The sequence below is a fragment of the Taudactylus pleione genome, unplaced genomic scaffold, assembly GCF_031769625.1.
Source record: "Taudactylus pleione unplaced genomic scaffold, aTauple2 ptg000083l, whole genome shotgun sequence".
Lineage (NCBI taxonomy): Eukaryota > Metazoa > Chordata > Amphibia > Anura > Myobatrachidae > Taudactylus > Taudactylus pleione.
In genome coordinates this window covers 1,484,793-1,507,768 of record NW_028284485.1, presented here as the reverse complement: position 1 = coordinate 1,507,768, position 22,976 = coordinate 1,484,793, and the positions used below count along the sequence as shown (strand labels likewise).

Below are 22,976 nucleotides of genomic sequence, written 5' to 3'. Positions count from 1 at the left end.
GTTCAGACACTGCCAGCTTGAGCCAGATAATTCCCCTCATTAGACTGTTGGAAAAGCAGCTTGAGAACCTGAAGGAAAAGCTGAAATTAGGCGATTCCGCTAAGCATGTCGGACTTGTAAATTAAGTCCTTTATTCGCTATGCCAGGATCCAAAGGTAGTCAGGATCTTCCAATCGGAGCAATACAGTTTGGCAACCGTGCTGGATCCTAGGTTAAAGTCATATGTTGTGTCTTTCTTCCCAAAGGACACAGGTCTGAAGAGATGCAAAGAGCTGTTGGTAAGCAAATTGTCATCTCAAGTGGCACGTGATGCAGTGATGGCGAGTTTCTCCAGCAAGTGCGGCTGCCAGGAAAAAACTAAACTTTCCCAAAAAAAGACCCACTGGTGATGCAGATGAGTCAGCACAACCAAGTTTTAACATCTGGTCGGGTCTAAAAAAAATTGCCTACAATTAATGAGACCTCTACCATGACTCCATCTGATACGGTCATCATTCGAAGAATGGTTAAGGACTATTTTAATTATAGCATCCAAATAGGCATGTCAGACAGTCCATTTCACTACTGGCAGGATGAAAAGGCAATTTGGAGGCTCTTGCACAAACTGGCTTGCTTTACTTGAGCTGCCCACCCAGTGGTGTATCTAGGGGTCTGTGCGCCCCTGGCAAAATAATGGACTAGCGCCCCCCTCCCTTCAAATTCTCTGAATAATAATATTCTGTCTCCCCAGCCATCCCCCTTCGTTCTCCACAGCCTTTCCCCCTTCTCTCTCCTCAACATCCCCCTTCAGTGTCCCCAGCCATTAGCCTTCCACTTTCTGTGTCCCCAGAATGCTCTTTTCTGTGTCCCCTGCCAACCCCTTCTATGTCCCCAGGCATCCCCCTTCATTCTCCACAGCCTTTCCCCTTCTCTCTCCCCAGCCATCTCTTTTCAGTGTCCCCAGGCATCCCCTTCATTCTCCACAGCCTTTCCCCTTCTCTCTCCCCAGCCTACTCTCTTTTGTGTCCCCAGGCATCCCCCTTCTACTCCTCCCCCCATATCCAGCCCCCGCAGCCCACACAGATACTTACCGTATCTTCCTGCTGTGGTATGGCTGCGGCAGGCTCCTCAGTGAGTACAGCAATGCGGCGCGCATGGCGTCATGACGTCACGCGCGCCTTGTGTAAAGAAAAACTGTATTAGTCAGCTGCTCTGCGCCTCCACAGAGGACGAGGAATAGAAGGACGCAGCTCTGCAATGGAGGAGCTCCAGCCCCTGGCACACAATGGGGCTCAAGCTATCAGAGTCTCGGATCAGAGCCATGCCGCTGCCCTCCTCCCAACACTCCCTCCCCGGGCATCCGATCTCCGGGTCCTGCAGCATACCCACACAGGCTCCCTTGCCTGAAAACACCTCCGTCTCTGCTCTGTCCCCCTTGGATGCAGCCGCAGCATCGTGGGCCTGGCCTAGCATCCTCAGTGCCCCAGACGAGCCTCCCTCTGGCCGGTGCAGGCGGGCGGCTACAGGGTCGTATCTACCTTGTAGCTGCAGGTGACACCACCGGGCGGCGCCCCCCTTTGGCCGCCGCCCCTGGCAAGTGCCATCCTGGCCAATGGATAGATACGCCCCTGTGCCCACCCTCCAGTGTATACTCAGAAAGAGTTTTCAGCACAGCCAGGAACCTTGTCAGCGATCGGCGTAGGAGGGTACTTCCTCAAAATGTGGAAAAAATTATGTTCATCAAAATTAACTACAAATTTCATGAGGAAAACCTTTACCGCCAATTACATCCAAATAACACAGAGGCACCTAAGGCTGTAATGGTGAATTCCAGCGGGAACTAATTTAATATTGTGTGAAGATGATGTACACACTGATGAGGAATCGGATGATGATGGCAACAACATCTTGCCTCAAAAAGCCAGTTTGTACATGGAGAGATCATTGCCAGCATTGTCAGCTGCCCCTTGGTAGCCTGGTTTGTGGGGGCCCAAACAAACCAATCATTACAGCCACAATTGGCAGTTCCTGTCGCTGAGGTAATTGGTTTGTTAAACTGTGCATGTTCTATATACAACATAAGGGTTGGTGGAAGGGCCCAAGGACAATTCCATCTTGCACCTCTTTTATTTAATATGTGCTGCTTGGGGCATTGCTGTCTGACATTTTTAAATTTATAGTTTATGAAACTGACATCCTGTCTGCCATTGTTGTGTGGCAAAGTTTAATAGATGTCCTATATTTTTTAAACAGCTGTGCTTTTGAGCCTCTGCTCTGATGCTTACTTTTTTATATAGTTTCATACTGTATTTATTTCAGCTAAAATCACAAATACAGTAAATTATGGGACTAAACTGGATGAAAACATTATTGTGAGCTGTGAGGTGGTCAAAATTTACTGGAAAGTAGTGTAAATTAATGTTATTGAGGTTAATAATACTGTAGGAACAAAAACAGGCCTGTTATTATGTTAAAAAAAAAAAAAAACAGATCCAAAACCAAAACACGCAAGGGCAGTTTTGCCAAAGTTAAATTCAAATCTGAAACAAAATGAGATACAGATCCAAAACCAAAATTAAAAACAAAACACTGGGGTCGGTGCACATCCCTACATATTATAAAAATATAATAATAATATACAGTTTGTTATGAATACGAATTAAAATAGTTACCTATGTGGTCTCAATAATTACAGAGCCGATCAATGTAAAGATGGTACGTTAGTAAAAACAGTTTGGGTCTATGTATATACATAAAGGCAGAAAAGTGTGACTTACAACTACAGTACAAAATGAAAACATCTAGTTGTAAAACAGTATATAGTATTTCAATACACAAAGAAGAAAACATATTCCTACTTATCTTACACCAGAGACTATAGATAAATTAGAACCAGTGACTCTCACCCCACTTGGCAATTATAGGCCGAGTCTAGCCATCTTGCTTTTCTAGCCGTGTATACATATTTCTCATGTGCAGCGAGTAATTTATGCTTAATTTTTAGTATTGGCATTACAGTATATTGCCTTTTATTGTATGTCTGCATTGGATTAATATAATAAATTATGTAATGGCTTATTGTTTTATAGGGTGTCTGCAGAATGATAACAAGTGTATTCCTCTTTACAGGTTGCTACCCAAGCTTTTAGTGCTCTAAATTTAAACTATGTGGACTGCTGTGAATAAACATAAAGGAGTACCATCATCTTCTGTGTATATATAACCTTGGCAACAAGTCACCAGGAATAATGGGATGCTTATGCTCTGTCTGCCCCTGTAATCGCTTTTCTTGTTGGAATAAACATACTGGAAAACGGCTAAGAAGGAGCTCTGTTTTGTCTTGTTGCACAAAAAGGAAATCTAACACAATTGATTTCAGTGACTCAGTTCGGCTGGGACAAATGGGAGAGACAACTGAAGACACACATTTTTTAAGGTACGTATTTCCTTGTCACCTACAGGGCAGGTTCTAGACATTGTGGAGCTCAGGGCGGAAGTTCCCTGTTGCACCCCCCCCCCCCCCCCCCCCCCCACCTAAAAAAAACTCTTTACAGATGGTGTCTCTCTGTGCGCATGCTTCCGGAAAGGCGGCGTGGCCGATTGGGGAGAGGGCGTGTCCTTGTGAAACACCCCCAATTCATCACCCTTTATAATATTTTATGCCACATACAGTAATTCCCTTTCTAACACATTATGCCACACACATGTAATGCCCTTTATACTACATTATGCCACATGCAGTAATGCCCTTTATAATACATTATGCCACACGCAGTAATGCCATTTATAACACATTATGCCACACACATGTAATGCCCTTTATCAGAGCCAGAACTAGGATTTTTCTCTCCCGGGGCAAGGCCATAATTTGGCGCCCCCCCAAAAATTACAACATAGAGGACGAAAAGAGTGTGTGGTTTTGTGACACAGTAATGCCCCTTATAACACATTATGCCACACATTAATGACCCTTATAACACATCATGCCACAGTAATGTCCCTTACAACTGTATAGTGAAATGAGCACTAAACGATTGCTTGTCCAGGCACCAGGGAGACATAAGCAAAAAGTATCTGCAAACAGCAACAGCAGCACAAATGTGGTGATGCTCAAGCACCCAGAGAACTGGCACCTATGTTTACATCCAACCAGGACCTCCATTTATAATTGTTCTCATTAGAAATACCAGGACCTCCATTTATAATTGTTCTCATTAAAAATACCAAGACCTCCATTTATAATTGTTCTCATTAGAAATACCAGGACCTCCATTTATAATTGTTCTTATTAGATATTCCAGGACCTCCATTTATAATTGTTCTTATTAGAAATTCCAGGACCTCCATTTATAATTGTTCTTATTAGAAATTCCAGGACCTCCATTTATAATTGTTCTTATTAGAAATTCCAGGACCTCCATTTATAATTGTTCTCATTAGAAATACCAGGACCTCCATTTATAATTGTTCTCATTAGAAATACCAGGACCTCCATTTATAATTGTTCTTATTAGAAATTCCAGGACCTCCATTTATAATTGTTCTCATTAGAAATACCAGGACCTCCATTTATAATTGTTCTCATTAGAAATACCAGGACCTCCATTTATTATTGTTCTCATTAGAAATTCCAGGACCTCCATTTATAATTGTTCTTATTAGAAATTCCAGGACCTCCATTTATAATTGTTCTTATTAGAAATACATTGTATAGCCCTCATTTGAGATTAAGGGCATGCAACTGGCAACACAGTTAGGGCTGTCAAATATTAAGTTATTGTGATAGCACATTTGTATATACTTAACTTCCTAGTATATTTTAGCATATAAAGGTTTCTGTATGTCTCCTTTCTTATAGATCATCACTTAGACCCAGTAGACACAGACTACAGTAGTAAAAGCAAAGTGCAACTACAATTATCTTTGACTTTAACAAATTGAACTTGCATTCATAGTTAGGCAGGGCCATTCCATAGTATTAAATACAAAAACACTATCAACCTAGGCTGTTATATATATATATGTATGTATAGTTTGGTTTTGCATACTGGTTAAATGACACTACTTTTATTAGTGTTCAGTGTTCGGTTGCACATAAATTTACGACCTAGTTACAACCTAGTTCCTCTTTTGTAAAATGTAAATACTCTGCTTGCTGTCACTATTGTTTGAGCCACTTGCACTTTACAGATATCTGTTGGACCCTGCTTTCTGTGTTCTGACCTGTTATATGAAACTTATATGTCATATGGGAAATCTTCAATAGAGACACCTTCATTGAACTTTTTATTGAACTGACCAACTTTGTAATCGTACAATTTTAATCGTGTTTCCATTGCAGCAAACAAGAGACACAAGTACCACTGACTGAGGAAGAGGATTGTTCCCCTGAAAGCTCGCAGCAGCTGGAACCGGAGATTCTAAACTGTGCTGCAGATTTGTCGTTGTATAAAAAGACTAATACCTTACTTTCTGGTAGTAACAATGGAATGGTTATAGAAAATGGGTGAGTTTTCATTTTCTCATAAAGTATTACAATTCTGTTAATGAATTGCTGTTTCTTAATTATTCATTTTTTACTTAAACGAGTTAATGTCTTTTACAGCACCAATTTATTTATTATTATTACCAGTTATTTATATAGCGCACACATATTCCGCAGCGCTTTACAGAGAATATTTTAAGATTATATGTAATAATATATATTTGCTTTGGAACTATTTCATTCTATTTGTTCTTTAACATTTGATGTCTCTTTTATCATTTATATTAGTGTGCTTGTATGACTGGAACATATGCAGCATATTTTTGTGGCACCTTGTAAATAAAAATAATACTAATAATAATAATCTGTCTAGTGCAAGTTAAACAATAAAAGCAAATATGAGTCACACACAGATATACAATTGTTGCATATGAAATTAATCAGTACAGTGAAGCAGTTAGCTGCATCTGTTTGCTACTAAGACATATTTTGGGGTGAAAAAGATGCTCAGTGCAAGCCATGTTGCCCGGGACCTGGTGGCTCACTTGCATCGGAGACATATGAGGCTAGGTGTAAGAGGACACATCTTTAGTTATAATGGTAGCACTCTTGCTTAGGCTAGTGCAGTGTGAGAGCCAAGAGGGTGAAGGGCCCTGCTTGTGAGAGCTTACAGTCTAAAGAGTTGGGGTAAAACTGAGTGGTGAATTAGGGAGAAATAAGTAGGTAGTACATAAAGTGGATGTGTGTTAAGAGTGTGAGGAAGGCTTGTAGGCTTTAATGGATGTATTTTTAGGGCATGTGTGAATCCCTACAGGTCGGTAGACATTCTCATATGTTGTGGGAGTTCCAGAGGAGGGGATTTGTACGGGAGAAGTCATGGATGTGGGAGTCGGAGCAAGCAATCAATGCAGAGACAAGGAGATACTCAAGAGTAGTAGAGAGAGCAAGGGTATGTTGATTGAGATGAGGAGAAAGATTTACAATGGGCTTGAGTGACGGTGAGGAGTCTTAAACAGGACTCTGTAGTGCCATGTCTTCCTCCCTGTATCCAAAACTTCACTTTCGTGGACAAGGATAATGTCACACGGGTCTGTTTTTAAATGCAACTTGTAACCCATGGATTCCCAACCACAGTCCTCAAGGCACGCTAACAGTTCATGTTTTACAGATAGCCTTACTTGAGCACAGGTGTATTAATTAGTACCTTAGTTATTTTGACTTAACATCTGTGCTCATGCGTAGATATCACTAAAACCTGGACTATTAGTGTGCCTTGAGGACCAAGGTTGGGAAACACTGGTGTAATCACTAAATCACACAATTTTATAGATAAATGGAGAATTGGACCTAGCATTTAAAGAGCTAATAAATCCTAATTCCAAGTCTCCATTACTATGTTTCAGTACTTAAATGTTGTGCTTAAGTATGAAACTGTATACAAAGCACAATGGAACTTAATGTGAAAAAACCCTGCATTGTAGCATTTCTTATACAGATTCAGACTCACTCGCACACATGTATTGCATATCTAATCACAGAAATTAGTGCAGTATTGTGAAGCAGTTTTGTCATATTGTGTTGCGACTAAGACACACATTCGTGCCAAAAAGCCGCTCGGTGCAAGCCGTGTCCCACAGTACCTGACCAGAATGGCTCTTTGGTGGGACTGTGCCAATAGTGTATGAGGACACATCTGTAGATGCTATGGAAATGCCTATACTGTAAGTGCATTGCCTGTATTTACATGCAATCAGGTCTGGAGCATGTGCAGTGTGAAAATAGGCTAAATATGATAGATAAGCAAGAAATGTACGTTAGAAAACAATACAGTAACTAGTGAATAGCTGGTGAAACTGGGAAAACAGGAAACCTTAACATCACTCAGCCATAGCCTTGTTCAGCATGGTACAGATGTGTCCTCATACACTGTGGCTTCAGTCGCGCCAAACAGCCCCTCTTGGAGCGCCAGGTAATGGGCGACTCGGCCACACCAAACGATATTCTAGCTCTAAATGTGCGTCTTATTTGCTTAAATAAAACGGGTAAGCAAAAAAACTACTTTGCTAGAGTACACTGATCAATTCGATGTGCAACACTTATGTGTGAGAATGAGCCTCAATCTGTATACAAAGTGCCACGATGCAGCGGCCATGGCTTTTTCTCACACCAAGTTTAGCTGTGCTTCATCTGCAACTTTGATCATGTTTAAAACTGATTCTTGTGCGATCAAAGTCACAGTCCAGCATCTTGTAGACTTTAAGTGGTGTTTTGCAGTGTCTGCAATGCAAATAAGATGCAAAATTACTACGCATCTAGAACCTTATGGTGTATTGATGCTAGATGTACAAGGACACATCTGTAACTGAATCCCCTAGCTGAATTGGGGAGGAAAAAAGACACATTAGCATTTTTTTTCTGGAGTACTACTTGTACCAGCAAGCCCTGCCAGTCTAACCGGTTTGGGTATGCTGTAGAACTACAAATGTCATCATGTCCTTGTAACCTGGCTTCTAAACAATTCAGAGCAGCTTCAATGTGATTGGTAAGAGCATTGGAAAGCTGCTGTGTATTGATTAGCAGTGGCTACACCACTATGAATTGCTTTGCTACATTGAATGAATTCTTGATTAGAAGCTGAAATGGAGAAAACATTGCGTGTTTTTGTTTTTTTTGTTTAATACTGCTGGCATCGGTAAGTGCATCCACACTGGGTAGCGGGAGCCATGCTGCATTCGGCAGCATGGCATTGCTAGCGACATCCTCAGATCTTTCTGCATGCACAAAAGATCTGAAGATGCGACGGGCGCCCCGCGGGAGCGCGCATCGGTTTCGTGATAGTAGGTACACACTATGCAATTTGAACTATTTGACATTCCGTGCATCAGAATCGTCCAAATTATTCAAAATATCATATAGTGTGTACCTAATGTCACCACCACCCATGGCTGAGATGGCGGCCTCAGCACTGAAGAGGTAAAAACTCTTGCTGGGTCCCATTTTTGAAGGGACCAATCGTTGCTAGGTGCCATTTTCAAGAATATTGGTGCTAGGCACCAATTTCAACTGTTTAAAAAATGTAGATTTTTTGCATTAATTTATGTGCTGCAGCTACACAGTGGGTTTTCCCTGGCTGCGCTGTTCCAGGGGGCTGTACACAGAGCGTGGCAGTTTTGAGTCCAGCGGCTGTGGTGCTGCACCAGGGGAGAGTTCCCTACAAAGTCCCAGGTTGCGGGAGGGGCACTCGATGTGTGTTGGGGACCAGGGGTGTAGCTCATGGTACAGCCAGCATTGAAATGGTTAAGTTCCAATACTGGGCACTAGGACTAGTATTTAGGCAGTCTGTGTAAAAATACTGTATATATGTTTAAAATTAACTGCATTCAAATATTGTTTTGTAAAGGACTGCAGATGTGCTGCAGTGTCCTGACATGTAAAGCACTAGGCACAGAGAATATATATATTTCACAATATGTTTAACATGCTTTAAATATATTTATATTTAAAGAAAAATTATGTTAAATGTATTTAAAAGTAAAAGTGCACTTACATTTTCATTGGATTTCTAGGGGGATCTGGAGCCCTCCATGGGCTGCTGGTTCCCACAGCCTGCCTCCCAAGGAATCTGAATGACTTTACCTGCAGCCTCATGACTCAGGGGGGGGGGGCGATTACATTTTTTTTTGGGCGTGCTAATTAATGAGCGCCCAGTTTGCTATTCAAATGTTCTGGGCGCTCGTTCATTTTTGCCCTCTTTCAGACTGACGAGATTTAGCCGTCTAAAACAGATAAACCCGTCTTAATTTCTGGTTAGGGCGCGCTATCTGCAGTTAGTGCACCCTAACCAGGATGTTTCTGTCACATTTCTGCTTGCGCACTCCTGAGTGCGTGCAGAAACGCTGGCGCCGGCGGCTATCACGCCCCGACAGAGCAACAATTCAATTGCTCTGTCGGGCGTCTAATAAAACAAGCCGTCGGCTAAACATTTGAATTCCCCCCAAAGTGAGGTCAGCAGGTTCAGGGAGAACTGGCTAGCACAACCAGTTAATTGTTTACTAGAGCTCCAAAGAGCTTTCACTTGGTGCCTGGGGTTCTATTCTCCCAGCCTCTGGAGCTAAAATTTGGCCAGAATAGAGGATAAGGTCTCCCAACAGTATCCTAAGTCTTAGAGCAAGCCATCCCCCACTCCAGACTTGCTGGCACCTAGGTTGTGGTTACCTGTCCAGGTGATTTCAGGGAAAGAGGAGTCACCACTCCTCACTGTCCATTAGGGACAATATCAAATGTGTGCATGCACAGCCCATCCACATAGCTTGATTGGTTAAGGGACCCAGGGCGGGATTATCCCCTGTGGTACTGTGTGTTAGAACGGGATAAAAGGAGGGCTTGCGAACCCCGAGAGTGTGTATCATCTCAACATCAGGATTGTACTTCTGTGTCATCTGTATGCTGTGATTGTCCCAAACATCTGCAGCAAAAGGCTAGTCTTTTTAAAGACATTTCAGCAATAAACATCTTGCCCTAAGATGCCTGCATCTGCATGTATCTTGTGACTATCAGAGTAGTGCCAAAGGGATGTAGTTTGGAAGCCGACGGTCTAAATGCCAGACTTTCTAATCCTGGCATGGTACTAATGACAGGTGTCGAAAACTCGACACCTGTCATTAACCAGACGCTGGAAAACCGACACCCGGCATACCGAACGAAGGTAAGCCGGGCGTGGACAGCCGTGTGGGGGGAGGGTTAGGTTTAGGGCTCCCTGGGGGACTTAGGCTTAGGCACCCCCCGGGAGGGTTAGGTTCAGGCTAGGGGAAGGGGGGGGTTAGGCACCCCCGGGAGGGAGGTTAGGGTTAGGCACCCCCCCAGGGGACTTAGGTTTAGGCTGCGGGGAAGGGGGGTTAGGTTTAGGCACTTAGAGGGGGATTAGGGTTAGGCACTTGGGGGGAGGTTAGGGTTAGGCACCCCTAAGGGAGGGTTAGGATTAGGGGGTGGAATTAGGTTAGCAATACTTACCTTAGGGACGATCGGGATCTTCACCCTTGTCGGGCTGCCGCTGTCGGGATTTGCGGCCGGCGGTAATACCTACTACACCCGTGCCAAACACTACTCCATTTTCTGGCTGTTCTAGATTGAGCAAAGTTTCCCCAAGGTCAAGCCCTTTACCAGATAACTAGTGCATACTAGCCCAAAGCGAGGGACCAGTGGGAATTAGCCAACACCAACCACTAGGTGTTTTAGCAGCATGTCCACACCAGAATTAGGTGTGTGGTAGGAGCCTGTGTGAAATGAGCAGTTCCAGGTGCCGTTGTAGGAGTCTTGTTATGGCAGCTAGTTACCTGCCCACTATGCAGTGGAAGGAGTATGTAAGAGATGGTTACTAATGATGATAGGGAATCTCTATGAGTGATTAAGTTAGCCTACTCAGGTTACCCAAGGACAAAACAACACTATTCTTGCAACATAAAAAAATCTGTGCATGCCTGGCAGAACGAGATCATCCAGTCACAATTAGCAAGGTAGATGATCATTATCAACATAGGTCTTGCACAAGCCCTTCAGCAGCCTCAATAGATATGGAGAAAAAAAAGGCATATTGTAGTTATGTTCAGGTTAGAATCAGCAGCATTTATGGGAACATGTCTTTACTGTACATAGTCTACACTTAGACGTATATTTACTAAAGTGAGAGTTTTTTAGAACTGAAGATGTTGCCAATAGCAACCAATCAGATTCTAGCTATTATCTTCTAGAAGCTGCTAGTCAAATGTTAACAACGTTGGCAATATCTCCATTTCTAAAAACTCTCAATTTAGTAAATATACCCCTCAGCCTTCACTGTCTTGTCTATTTAAGAGAAAGGAATCGCAGTTTAGGATGCATGGTATTCTGTAGGAATACATATGGGATGCTGGGGTTCTGGATGTCGGCGTTCAAGATCCCGGGGGTCAGAATCCCGACGCCACCCCCATTAGGATTAGAATACTGACAGGGCCAGTGCTGGGCTGAAGAGGCGCCGCTGCTGCCTACTCCATTTGCCGGGCACCTGCTGAGATTTTGTTGCCAGAGGGTGTCCACCAGCTCCTTCCCTGCAGCAGGAGCCAGAGACTGGAGCTCACTCCTAAGCTATACTTTCCGGCTCATGCAGTGGTTGAAAGGAGAGATGTCATGACGTCTCTCCCATAGTACCGAGCGGGATGAGCAGTAGGACAGCGGCATGTGCAGGGGCACTACTACAGGGGGTATTGCATAAGAGGCACTACTACTGGAGGGCACTGCATAAGCGCCCATTTTTGGCACGCACGTCTTCGATGTGCGCACACAGTTTGGGTGCGCCATTTTTCATCTTGACATGGGCGCCAAAAACCCTAGTTACACCACTGGAGACCAGAAATGAGGCAGCAACAGCTCATCCTTGCTTCTGTATAATCAGACACTGCTTGCAGAGCTGGGGGTGGGGCCACACCACGGGCAGTAAGCTGCACAGAAAGAGAGCTAATAGAGGCATGCCTCTGCGCATGGGGGTGCGTGCCTTGAGCAGTGATGGACACCTTTAGAGCAGCAAGAGAAGATACAGTGATGCAGGTAGGAGAATCAATGGACACTGAAGCTTAGTGTAATGCGGGGAGAGTTACAGTGAGTAGGGGGTGAGACAGGCTCCCAGCACACAGACCTATCTCCATGTGTGCCTCCCGGCCATTAACCTCACCGCACATCACTGCTGCGGGCAGAGCTGCAGTCGCACGATAAGTTCCGCTGCTCATTTGATCAGCTTGACAAACGTTTTACTTTCTCTTGTTTGTGCTACTGTCAGGATACAAATGTATTCATTGCACAAGGCACAACTGAAATGTTCTATCCCAGGACAATGGTAATAAAGTTGCTATGACAAGTAAAAGCATGACTGGAAAGTGTAGGAAGAAGCTAGAAAGATAAAGCCTTGTGTTTAGTAAAAGTTGCAGGAGGGGCACATGTAAGAGATTAGACAAAATGTGTGACCTGACTCTGGATTGGCATTTCATTTATACTTTGCATAGAGCCTTGTATGTCCCAATATTATGCCAGGAAGAGGGATTTAAAAAAACCAAACAAACAATCAACAACCCTTGTTTATTTGAAATAACGTTGTACTGGGTATGCTAAAGCCGCAACTTGGCCAGCTTCAAGCATATAGCTTCTGGATCACAGTACTGTGACTGGTGAGGAAGCGCCAAGAATGCATGGCAGAATACAAATCTTTGCACATGCATTCCAGGCCATAAGTTTGTACTTCTTATGTGCTCTCTGGAATAACATCTAAGTCACCAGTATAAACTGTATGTCAGGAGCCTGTTGTCTGGTGATTACATGCACAGTGTTATATCACACTGTGCTGGTATTGTCCAGAGCTGTGTGTCAGAAACCTGATAAGAAGTGTATCTTTGAATGAATCAGGTGTTGGAAAAAATACATTTGCAGGCAGGATAAACAATTCCTATACTATTAAATGCCTGTTTTTGGTAGGGTACAGCTTATATATTGCTTATGTCTTGTTTTTCTAGTTCTATCAGACTTTCCTGTACTACTAGCTTGCAACCTGTGGGAGTGTAGGGATGAGCAATGACAATTGCTGTAGTTTATGGAAGCCTTTCTTTACTACAGAATGAATTTCCTTACAAGCAAATCATCTATGTATTGTATTCATTAACATTTAGAGAAAACCCTGACGATTTCCTGGACACAGGAGAGATTTCTATTGACCACCTTCAACAAGGAATAATGGCATCTGAGCCCCTGAATTCTGCTGTTGTGAATCAGATTACAAAAAGGTCATCAGGAGAATGGACCACTACAGGTGATGGGAACACAGACATGGGAAGCCTAACTGACTGCAGCAAGAGGTCCAAGTTGCGTCAGAATTCCCACCCCCAAGTGATTGATGGGTAACACTTTTTAAGTTGCTATCTTACATTTTGCCTAGTTGACCATAGCAACCAATCAGCTTCTCCCTATTATTTTTTAGAATAACTGCTAGCTGATTTTATTTCTATGGGCAACTTCTCCACTTCTCCACTCTTTAAAAGGCATGATGTATGTCCCCCTATGAGTGCTAAATGCCCTCTAAACACAGTGCAGTGCTACTATCATCTACTGTAGGTGTGATGTAACTTGGAGATCTCTTTGAAGAACCTACTGTACAAGGCTAGTGAATACTGAAATGGAGCATTAAGAGTATACAATATAATTCTTCGTTTTTAAAATGTTTGTAAATAGTCTGTAGTGGTTAAAGATATATATTATAAAGAGATTACTTTGGATACTGTTAAAATTAGGAGTTATCAATCTAATCGTAAGGTATTGACAATTAAATTAAAAAAAAAATCTAAATCTGTAATTCATATAAAATAAAATAAAAAACATATTTGTTTTGAATGGAATCTACATAGAACTGGGATTATGACAGTATTGCCAGTTTTATTACTTTGCTTCCATTCCCTCTCCTTCGCAAGGAGCTCTTGTAAGTTTGCAAGCTACAGTATTAGGCATGTTTAGTAAACAAAACAGACACTGGAGCCTATGAGGATGAACTTAGTACTGCCATTTCCTAATTTTCACACATTACGTTCTTAAAGCATACTTGCCTACTTGGAAAAGCATTTCAGGGAGATTGTGAAAGCAACACCTATGAGCGCAGCAGTAATGTGGACGTGTACTGCTACATCTAAGTGACGTGTCATAAAATTGACATCAATCCAAATATAAATGCGTCCCAAAGCAGTTAGTAAGATTTTTTTGTTAATGAAAACACACTGATACTTTTCAGAAAATGCATGTAGCCATTGCCATTGTACCTTATAACCAATGCAGGGAAAGTTTACTAATGATCCCATATAAATGTATATATCTCTATTATAAAACATCTTCATAATGGGGGTAAGGTGAAATCAGGGAGATTGCTGGACTCTTCAGGGAGTCAGGGAGATTGCTATTTCAGGCAGTCTCCCTGACAATCAGGGACAGTTGCCAAGTATGTCTTAAAGTAGTTCCACCAGCTAAAGTTTAAGAGGTACATTCATTATGTTAATTATCGGGGGCCGGTAATTAAGTATCCAACTTGCTGTGAGTAGCAGTGGTTGATACAAGTTCATCGGGGTAATTCAACATTGCTCCAGTGCAAAGAAGGCTGATCCGAAAAATCATCTGTCTCCGCGATCCCCTTTCTTGCTCCTTTCGGAGCAGTGAAACTTAGTGTACTAGTGTATGGGGATTGCGGGACAGATCGTGGCTGAAAGGTAAGCTGGAGATATCAATGATATCTCCTGCATTACCTTTATAATGAATGGTCCCGATCCTTAATTTCTACAAGTAGGTGAAAATATTAATCCAATTGGATCCCTCCAAGCACCCTGCAGCACGTTTCAATCTGTGCATGTGCAGAATGACACCACTCACCGAGAGAGCTGTCATTTGTGATTTTCTTCATGCATAATGGCATTACTAATGCCGGCATGCTTCCGAAGAGTGGCGGGATGCATCTTATCCCAAATGCGATGCATCATGCATCCCGCACTAGGTCATTCTCATTACCCCAAATTGGCTAAGGAGAACCTGGTACTCAGACTTAATAAGCATTACAGAAGGTGCCATGTGGCTACCTCAGCGGGAACATCTGCTCACCCAGGTTCTATTTCAACATCAGGACCTTCAACGACTGGCTTGAACAGCCTGGCGACTGAAGCCAGTTATTCAAATCATGATTTAAGACTAGAAAAAGTATCTGCACAAAATTCTACAAATCTCTACAAAAAGTTACCGGATTGAGGTGCCTCTAAATTTGCTGAATTGCTACCTTTAATTTTTCTTCTTCAAAATATTTCAGATTTTTATATCATTATTTATTTATTAACAGTTTCTTATATAGCGCAGCAAATTCCGTTGCGCTTTACAATTTGAATCAACATTATCATTATACTGGGTTGTAAAAGACATACATACATACATGACATACATTAGGGTAAGAGGGCCCTGCTCGCAAGCTTACATTCTATAAGGAAATAGGTGTTGATACCCAAGGAGAGGTGCTACATATTGCAAATTGGTCCAGCCCAATTGCAGATATCATGATTTAAGACTAGAGAAAGTATCTGCACAAAATTCTCATGTCAGATGCTGTGTGACTGTGTACTGGTGTACACTATTCTAGTTTTCAGTTGTCTCATTTTTTCTATTTTTGTACAGTCTGGAGTAAAGCTGGATCTCCACATAACTTTTTTAAATATACAGGTTTCTGCTTTATCAGTTTATTTTCAGAAACAACTAGTTTACATTTTTCTACAGGGATTTCAGCATAGTCAACCTGTACATCTTCATCTTCATCCCTTAGAGCCATGGGATTTTAATTTTGTATCATCAACTCTTCAGAGTCCTCTGTTTAAGCCAATAGAGTCTATACACTCGTGCTTCTTGACGTGGAAAGTGGGCCTGATTCAGCATGGATCGCTATTGTGATAGCGTACGCAGACGGACGATTGTTGCGTACTGCCCATGCGTATGCCCCGAGTTCACCTACGCAAATACAAAGGTCAGCTTTTAGGGGTTGTTACAGTGGAGTGGTCGGAGAAACTTAGACTTTTCTGTCCGTTTGAACGTCATTACTTGGGCGTGCATAAATTAGCCACTGTGATGGCATATGCAGCTTGTGTACTCACTGCGTGCGACGAGGTTAGCAATTTCTGAGTAAGGTCAGACCTGTTGTAATTGTGCGTGAGGGGCCGATGTTACTCGATGTTCCTGATGTATACGCAGGATTACAAAATATTACGGATGTGCGAAAGCGGTAGTGGGCGTTTCTATGCTGGCTTTGGGCGTCTCTCTAATAGCTTTGTGATTGCAGCGATTAGCATGTTATCATAGCAGACCTGCATGTGTGTTATCGCAGCTGCAATCACAATAGCGATCCGCAGTGAATCAAGCCCAGTGTCTTTTATCTATTGCTTCAGCTAGAAGACTTTCATAACTAGGGGCTCTATCCTGAAGCTCTCCCTTTCTAATATTTCATGATTACAGCACTGTGATCAGTCCTATTCCAGGTTTTTAGCCCAAAGTGGTATCTCATTTCTTCCTTAATCTGGATTTAGAAATTTCGTTTTTGAAGGGCTCCAGTTCCTCATAAGAACATAGATGGCTTGGTCTTTTGGATGTAGCTAGAGCTATCAAGGTGCACATAGATAGAACATCCAGTTGCTGACCATTTACTCATCCAGTACAATGTTCACAAAAGGGTTGGCCAGCATCCAAGCAGATAATGGGCAGATAATGGGCAAATGGATTACATCCACATTTCCTTGGGGCTGGGCAGTCCATTCTGGCCCAAATTTCAGTCTCCTCCAGACCAGTTGGTACGACAGTACTTGGGCAGTTAGGCACAGAGCTTCTGCTAAGTCTGGGCATAGCCTTTCCTAAGGATAGCTTTGGAATGTTCCCATACTGACCCCCATAGATGGAAGAAGATAAAACAGGATTTTCAGTACTTCCTGTTACATCCATTTCTTTAAGTACATCTGGGGGTAAACTGCATCACCTCCATTATAAATTTTGTGTTATTCTCTCTTGTTTACACCCAATCCTTTAGGTTTTCCAATCCTTTATGTTTTTGTAAATTAAGTACAGATAAGTTATTGATATAAGAAGAGCTTTATGCTTTTAATTTAATCTATTAAGTGCCAGCTCCTGCGTGCCTAACACAACCCCTTTGTAGCAGTGTACTTTGATGGACCTGGAGAAATGTTAAATATAAAAATCCTGTTTTTTATATTATCAAAATGTGCAAGTGTATTCTGCTGAAGTATATGTGGCCTATTCTAAAAATAAAAAACGGTGTTAATAATGTTCCAGAAAATGAAACTATTATACTGTTTGAGAAATTTTATAACAACTTTATATCTTTATAATAGCCCCCTCCCAATCCAACTCACTGGCCTAAAGCTACTGTAGTATAAGACGAGTGTTTCAGCAGTGTGGTGACGTGCTATTAGTTAGTTGAATGGAGTTTTTAATCACATAACAGGACCTTATCTCTTTAAACTCTACAAATAGTAACCGGACTGAGGTGCCTATAAATTTGCTGAATTGCTACCTTCAATTTTTCTTCTTCAGAATATTTCATATTTTTATATCAGTAACCTTTCAAAGTTTTAAAGGTCATTTCCACCTTTATAATAGGGATGTTATCCACTCCTCTTACGTGGATTAATAGTGCAGTGTACAATGCATCTGTGTCATCCATGCTAATGTTCTTGTAATCATGTCATGTCAAACCAATCGCATTCGTCCCAATGTCCCACTGGGAATTCCTAAAGTTCTGCAATGATACTATCAGAAGTTATTAAACTGAGCTCTACATCAGCCTGCCCTATTTGGTCCTTTGCTATAGGGGACATTAGGTGGTTGATTAGTGGGTAACATTTTAAATAGTGTAGAATTACCCTAATAATTTGATGGGAAACAAAATGTTATTTAATTTCATAGGTGGAAATGTAAAAAATAAAAAACAGAATATTTGTGCAGTGTGTCTGTTTTTATTTAAACTCTTCACACCATTAGCATATAGTGGCTCTAAATATGCCCTAAATTCTCAGTAAGTCTAAGTTGAGTTCTGTGCATCATGGTGAAGAACTGGTGAAGTCACAGGGCTTACATTTCTGTCTCTGAAATTATTCTGTTCTCTGAACTTACTGTAGCAATGTGATACCCCACAAAAGGGACTGTGTATGTGGGTGCTCTTTATTATTTAGTGGTCTATTGTTCTTGTGGCACTATGATGTGACTTGCTGAGGGGTGGAGCCGTTTGTGGCCGGCAGAAAGTGCTGGAGCTGCCACGTGTGGCAGTTGGGAAAAAAAACGGACAGGGCCATAACCAGGGTGGTGCCAGGCCCACCAAGAGCCGTGGCAGGCCCCAGTAATAGGGGGCGTGGCCTAATCGCAGGAGGCATGGCCACACCCCCTTGCCGAAAATATAAAAAAGATTTGCAGCCCCGCGAAGCGGCGCTGTGCGCTGGGGAGGGGGGCGCTCTGAGCCCCCTCAGCCCGGCGCAAAGCCAGGGGGGGCACAATCAGTGTGATTGCTCCCCCGCACAGGAATAGGAGACTGCTGTGGCTGCTGCTCAGCAGCCACGAGCAGTCTCCAACTGCAGCTGGGCTGCTGTGAGGGGGGGGAGTGGCGCCGGACCCGGGCCCATCAGGAAGCCTGGGCCCGGGTAATCTGTACCCGCTCCCCCCGCCTCTTGGCGCCCCTGGATGGTGTGGCCATTACCATTGGGGGTGGAACCGGCTGCAGCAACAATCCCTATATGCCCATGCTGGGAGTTTGCAGCAATGTTGTTACTAGCAGTGCACTCGGCTCCTTCTAAGCACTATGGAGCTCACTCAGAAGCTTCGTCTCCCAGCTCCCTCACTGTGTGTAGGGAAAGACGTCAGGCCAGCATGTCTAGGGTATTCTCAGAGTGCAGCAGGGCATACCATCCTTCCTACTGCACTTCTCTCTAGGGAAAGGTATATTTCCCCTTCAGTTTTTGTACTGTGAAGTGATGTGCAGTGAGGACGGAAGTGCAGTTCCCTAGCTGATACAATCCATCAAAAAAAGAAACTTGTCCCCTCTCGGGCTCGCTTCGCTCGACACGCTTTGGGCACAGTGGCTCGCTTCACTTGCCTCAAGATTATTTCCCCCTCTATGTCCACGTGGATGGTAGGGAATTACGTTGGACAGGAACTGATGACGTCAGGGTACAGAAACTGAAATCTATCCGCTTCCTTCTCTCTAGTGACAGGAGTCAGAAGAGCATGTGTTGAACCCTGATTGGAAGAGCTCAGCACATCGTGATTGGAGAAGCCATGATTGGAGGAGCTAAGTCAGCTCACGCTTCTCTGACCCCTGGAACAGTGCAGATGGACTCCATTCCTCCTGCCCAGCTCTTCTGTAATTATCCTGCTGTCAACTACCAGCACAGCTCCATCTACAGCACCTTGCTATTGTCTCTCTCATCCCTCTCTGCACAGACCCGACTTGTTTCTGCCCCCTCTCACAATCCTGTATGTCTCATTACACTACACAGCTCCTACCTGTCTATGCCCCCTCTCACTATCGTGCCTGTCTCATTCTATTCCACACAGCTCCTAGCTGTCTTTGCCCCCTTTCACAGGTTCAAGGGGGACATCCAGGCTGTATATTGGGTACAGGGAGGGATGCAGGCTGTATATATGGATTAGTACTGGGGAGAGCCAGGGGACAGCCCAGATTATCGGGAGTGCTAGGCACACCCCCAGAGTGAAGAAAATGGGGGGTGCCATGAGTCCACTCCATTCCCCATAAGGCCACCCCCCTTTTCCGAGCACACACCTAATGTCACTATTTAAAAAAAGTTGGGGTGGGGCACCAATGGTCTTTCTGACCCAGGGCAACAAAATGGCTAGTTTCACTTTGGAAACATACACCACTAAGTTGATAAAAGGAGGCGGTACTAAACATTGGGGTGGCAGTTCCTGGAGTTACCTAAGTGAGAGCTCTGTGTCCCACAGCATTCCCTTTACCTCAGCAGAGCTCAGAAACTGAGTCAGGTCCACAGCCGGGACTCTGGAGGTGGAGCTAGCAATTGGGAGAGTGAGGGACTGGTACAGCTTCTTGCTCTGGATAAGGAGTGTTGCAGAGTGTCTCCTGGGAGGAGCAGCTGCAGGGGTGACAGGCTGTGAGGTCAACAGCATGAATGTAGAGATCATCGGGAAAGTATGCCCCCCAGCTTTCCAGCACAGCATAGAGGAGAGCAGCTGAGAAGGTAGAAGACAACTCCTGGTACTGAGAGCTGCCTTGAGAAGCCAGAACCTGCCAAGGGTGCTCAGGGTTGGAGCTGCAGGAGTAACCCACTGCACCCAGGTACTTCAATAGCATAACTTTCTTCCAAAAGACAGTCCTGATTTCAACAATGCCATTAGCTGAGGAAGGGCCAGTCTATGTCAGCTCACACCAAGGTGGTGTGGCTGGTTAACTGACAACTGCAGTGACAGTTTCACTATACATAAGCCTAGCCTAGGAATTTCCTAAATACTTTTTCCACCCCAAAACAGAAAGTGAACTCAGGAAGAAAGACAGAGCTTCATATCCCTTATTGCCGGTTACAAATTAACCACCACCAATGCAGCAGTATCACTAAGCACTGCTCAAATTGCTTATTAGAGAACGTGACTCAAAATAGAAAGAGGAAGGCAGGAGCAAATAGTTAGTTGAACTTTGCAAAGTGATAGCAGCATTGTAGCTAAGCTGATTCATTGCAGGAGGGGGATATTTACAATACCAGGTGGCTGCTTGCTGGCTCAGTGCCCAGTTTTATAACTACCACATTGTAGCACGGCGATTGGACAGCTGCTACAGATATGCAGCTGAGCAATGTCTTCTCATTGGCCTGAACTTCATCTCCCCTTTTAAGAAACTCAGTACAGGTTTAGTCTCCCAAATGCTTGGGACCAGGGGTATTTTGGATAACGGAATATTCCGTATTTTGGAATATTTACATTTAATAATAAAATATCTTGGGAATTGGACCCAAATATACACACAGAATGCATTTATGTGTCGTATACCCCTTATACACACAGCCTGCAGGTAATTTTACACAATGTTTTCAATAATTTTGTGGCTCAAACAGAGTTTATGTATAGAAATGAAATTCATTTATGTTTCATATACACCTTATACACACAGCCTGTAGGTAATTTTATACATTATTTTTAATAATTTGTGCCTTAGACAAAGTTTGTGTACATTGAACCATCAACAATCAAAGGTTTTATTATCTCAGTCATGCCAAAATTATTCCGTATTTTGGAATATTTGGATATGTGAGACTCAACCTGTAATGCCTCCCAGCCCAACTAAAGCTAGGACTTTTCAGTTGTGACTGACCACTAGCTAAACAATTAGGATTCATCGCAAAAAAGTGAGAGATGGAAAGCTGTGCACCACCGAGGTCGACCTAGGGTTAAACCCTTAGAGACTTATAATTGCAAACCAGTTTTATACTGCAGCATAAACTTTAGATAGAAAGTCTGTACTGGTTATACTTGTTATAGTTGTTAATAGTGTTAGAATTGGATAAATTGTATGATCTCCTCGCATAATTTCATGTAGTGCCTGTTGTACAAATTTGTGAGCGCTGCAAATGGTTTGTTTAAATTGATAATTTTTAATTCAATAACAATTGCTTAGTGTAAAACTCTGCATTGTTTGTGCAATCCAGAATAATACTTGTCTTTAAAACCTGTTCCTGAAAAATAAAAAACATTCATTAATTGCTGCAGTGTGTTACAGCAATGTCCAGGGTGAAGGTAAATCACTCTGAACATCATCACGATTGCCGGTCATCTCAGTGTGTACTTGGCTATTGTGGTAAAGTAGTAAGGAAAGTACTGCACACTTTTAAAAGGTTTCAAATAGCAGATTTGTGCATTTAAAAAATAATAATAATAATGGAAAAAGCTGTAGAATTTCATTTAAATTCAAAAATGCAAATAAAGTAGAAAAAGATGCTTTTGGGGTAATTTGAGGTGACTAAAATTTTTTAAAAATAATTAAAAGCAATTATTTTTCGGTGACATAAATTCTTTCTTTGAATTTGGGGTACATCATGTAGCTTAACAGCTTATTTTGGGGTAATTTGAGGTTATTTATCTTTTTTCACCCCAAAAAGGACATGTTATTTTTGGCCCAATTAAGTTAATTGAAAACTTCCAAATGCCTAATTAGTCATTAGGGTGGTGTCCAAGGGGTCCTGAAGCAAGTCCCAAAATTTTTACCTTAAAATAAAATAAAGATTTTCCCTATCTTTTCACCTGCTCAGGGGGGTGCAAACAAAAACAGGCGAATTTACTTTAAAAAAGAATTGCGAATTTGGAATTGAATTGCAAGTGTAATTCTCAATGCAAATTTGCCGTGAATTTGCCTTACGGGACCAAACTTGCACCTAATTGAATTCCCCCGATTGTGTCAGGTTAAGGGCCAAATTCAACTAGGTGCAAAAAGTCGCATTTGGCGAAAAGCGTTCGCTGATGCGATCTTTTTGCGCATACCAGCGTTTCGTGCTATTCAATTTCCTGAGTTTTTTCAATGTGCAAAAACTCCATAGGCAGAAACTGGCAAAAGTTTTCACCACCTAAGAGACATGTGAAAAAAATCCCTATTTTTGTCTTAAAACGTGGGGACTTGGTTCAGAACCCTTTGGACACCCCCCCTTCCTAATAGCTAATTAGGCAAAAAAAAAAAATTATCTTAATTCCCCCTAAAAATGACATGTCATTTTGGGTTGAAAATGTTAAAAGTGTACGGAAATGGGTTTAAAGTATTTTTGGGGGCTGTATGAATGTGACAGGTGTTTTTAGATTTGCAGGTGGCTGTAGCAGGTATATTTTTAGCATTTTTTTAAAACTGCACGTTATAGCCATAAAAATATACTAACAACCGTTTTAATGTACCCCCAATTTAACTACAACTATT

At 42.6% G+C, this 22,976-nt stretch overlaps 1 protein-coding gene across 5 annotated transcripts in view; it reads left to right on the top strand.

Moving 5' to 3' along the window:
• Positions 1-22,976, top strand: part of LOC148532117 (ubiquitin thioesterase otulin-like) — a 138,243-nt gene that overhangs the window by 23,864 nt on the left and 91,403 nt on the right. For all 5 annotated transcript variants that reach the window (XM_088468264.1, XM_088468263.1, XM_088468259.1 and 2 more), the window contains 3 exons: positions 3,109-3,415; positions 5,321-5,485; positions 13,153-13,380. In XM_088468264.1, the coding sequence (XP_088324390.1) occupies positions 3,228-3,415; positions 5,321-5,485; positions 13,153-13,380 (581 nt within the window). In that variant the 5' untranslated portion in view covers positions 3,109-3,227. The remainder of the gene's footprint in view (positions 1-3,108; positions 3,416-5,320; positions 5,486-13,152; positions 13,381-22,976) is intronic.